The sequence below is a fragment of the Volvox carteri genome, assembly GCF_000143455.1.
Source record: "Volvox carteri f. nagariensis unplaced genomic scaffold VOLCAscaffold_96, whole genome shotgun sequence".
NCBI lineage: Eukaryota > Viridiplantae > Chlorophyta > Chlorophyceae > Chlamydomonadales > Volvocaceae > Volvox > Volvox carteri.
Window position 1 is genome coordinate 4,407 of NW_003307639.1, and position 1,020 is coordinate 5,426.

Consider the following 1,020-nt stretch of genomic DNA (forward strand, 5'->3'; position numbering starts at 1 on the left):
GGCAGGCACGTCAATTAGGGCAGGCACGTCAATGACGGAGGCGAAACATACACACACCCCTCCCCCAACCAGCCCCAGCCACCCTCCATAGCATCAGGAACAAGAAAAAGGGCAAGGGGTAACGAATCCACAAAGAAAAACGACCCTGGCACAGCTGTGCCCCACAACTACCTGCCTGCATCAAACAAATCTGCCGTACTCCGATAGCCATATCGGAGTACGACAGCATTTTGATGCCCCACGTAAAACACATAAGAGCCCTGACCCTCCCCCCCATCTTACCTCCATTCCCGGCTGGACGTCGGCCCATCGTCCGAGGCCTGCTGCACGTGCAGCACGTGGATGGGAACATGAGAATTCGGGCAGGCACGTCAATTCGGGCAGGCACGTCAATTAGGGCAGGCACGTCAATGACGGAGGCGAAACATACATGCCCCCCTCCCCAAACCAGCCCCAGCCACCCTCCATAGCATCAGGAACAAGAAAGAGGGCAAGGGGTAACGAATCCACAAAGAAAAACGACCCTGGCACAGCTGTGCCCCACAACTACCTGCCTGCATCAAACAAATCTGCCGTACTCCGATAGCCATATCGGAGTACGACAGCGTTTTGATGCCCCACGTAAAACACATAAGAGCCCTGACCCTCCTCCCCATCTTACCTCCATTCCCGGCTGGACGTCATCCCCATCGTCCGAGGCCTGCTGCACGTGCAGCACGTGGATGGGAACATGAGAATTAGGGCAGGCACGTCAATTAGGGCAGGCACGTCAATTAGGGCAGGCACGTCAATTAGGGCAGGCACGTCAATTAGGGCAGGCACGTCAATTAGGGCAGGCACGTCAATGACGGAGGCGAAACATACACACACCCCTCCCCAAACCAGCCCCAGCCACCCTCCATAGCATCAGGAACAAGAAAGAGGGTAAGGGGTAACGAATCCACAAAGAAAAACGACCCTGGCACAGCTGTGCCCCACAACTACCTGCCTGCATCAAACAAATCTGCCGTACTCCGAAGC

The 1,020-nt window shown here is 55.9% G+C and overlaps 1 protein-coding gene across 1 annotated transcript in view; it reads right to left on the bottom strand.

The window, feature by feature from the left end:
- Positions 1-278: 278 nt before the first annotated feature.
- Positions 279-1,020, bottom strand: part of VOLCADRAFT_99800 (uncharacterized protein) — a gene marked incomplete at both ends in the record, with an annotated part of 3,742 nt that continues 3,000 nt past the window's right edge. Inside the window, 2 exons of the mRNA XM_002958493.1 lie at positions 279-323; positions 662-703. Coding sequence (XP_002958539.1) covers positions 279-323; positions 662-703 — 87 coding nt within the window. The remainder of the gene's footprint in view (positions 324-661; positions 704-1,020) is intronic.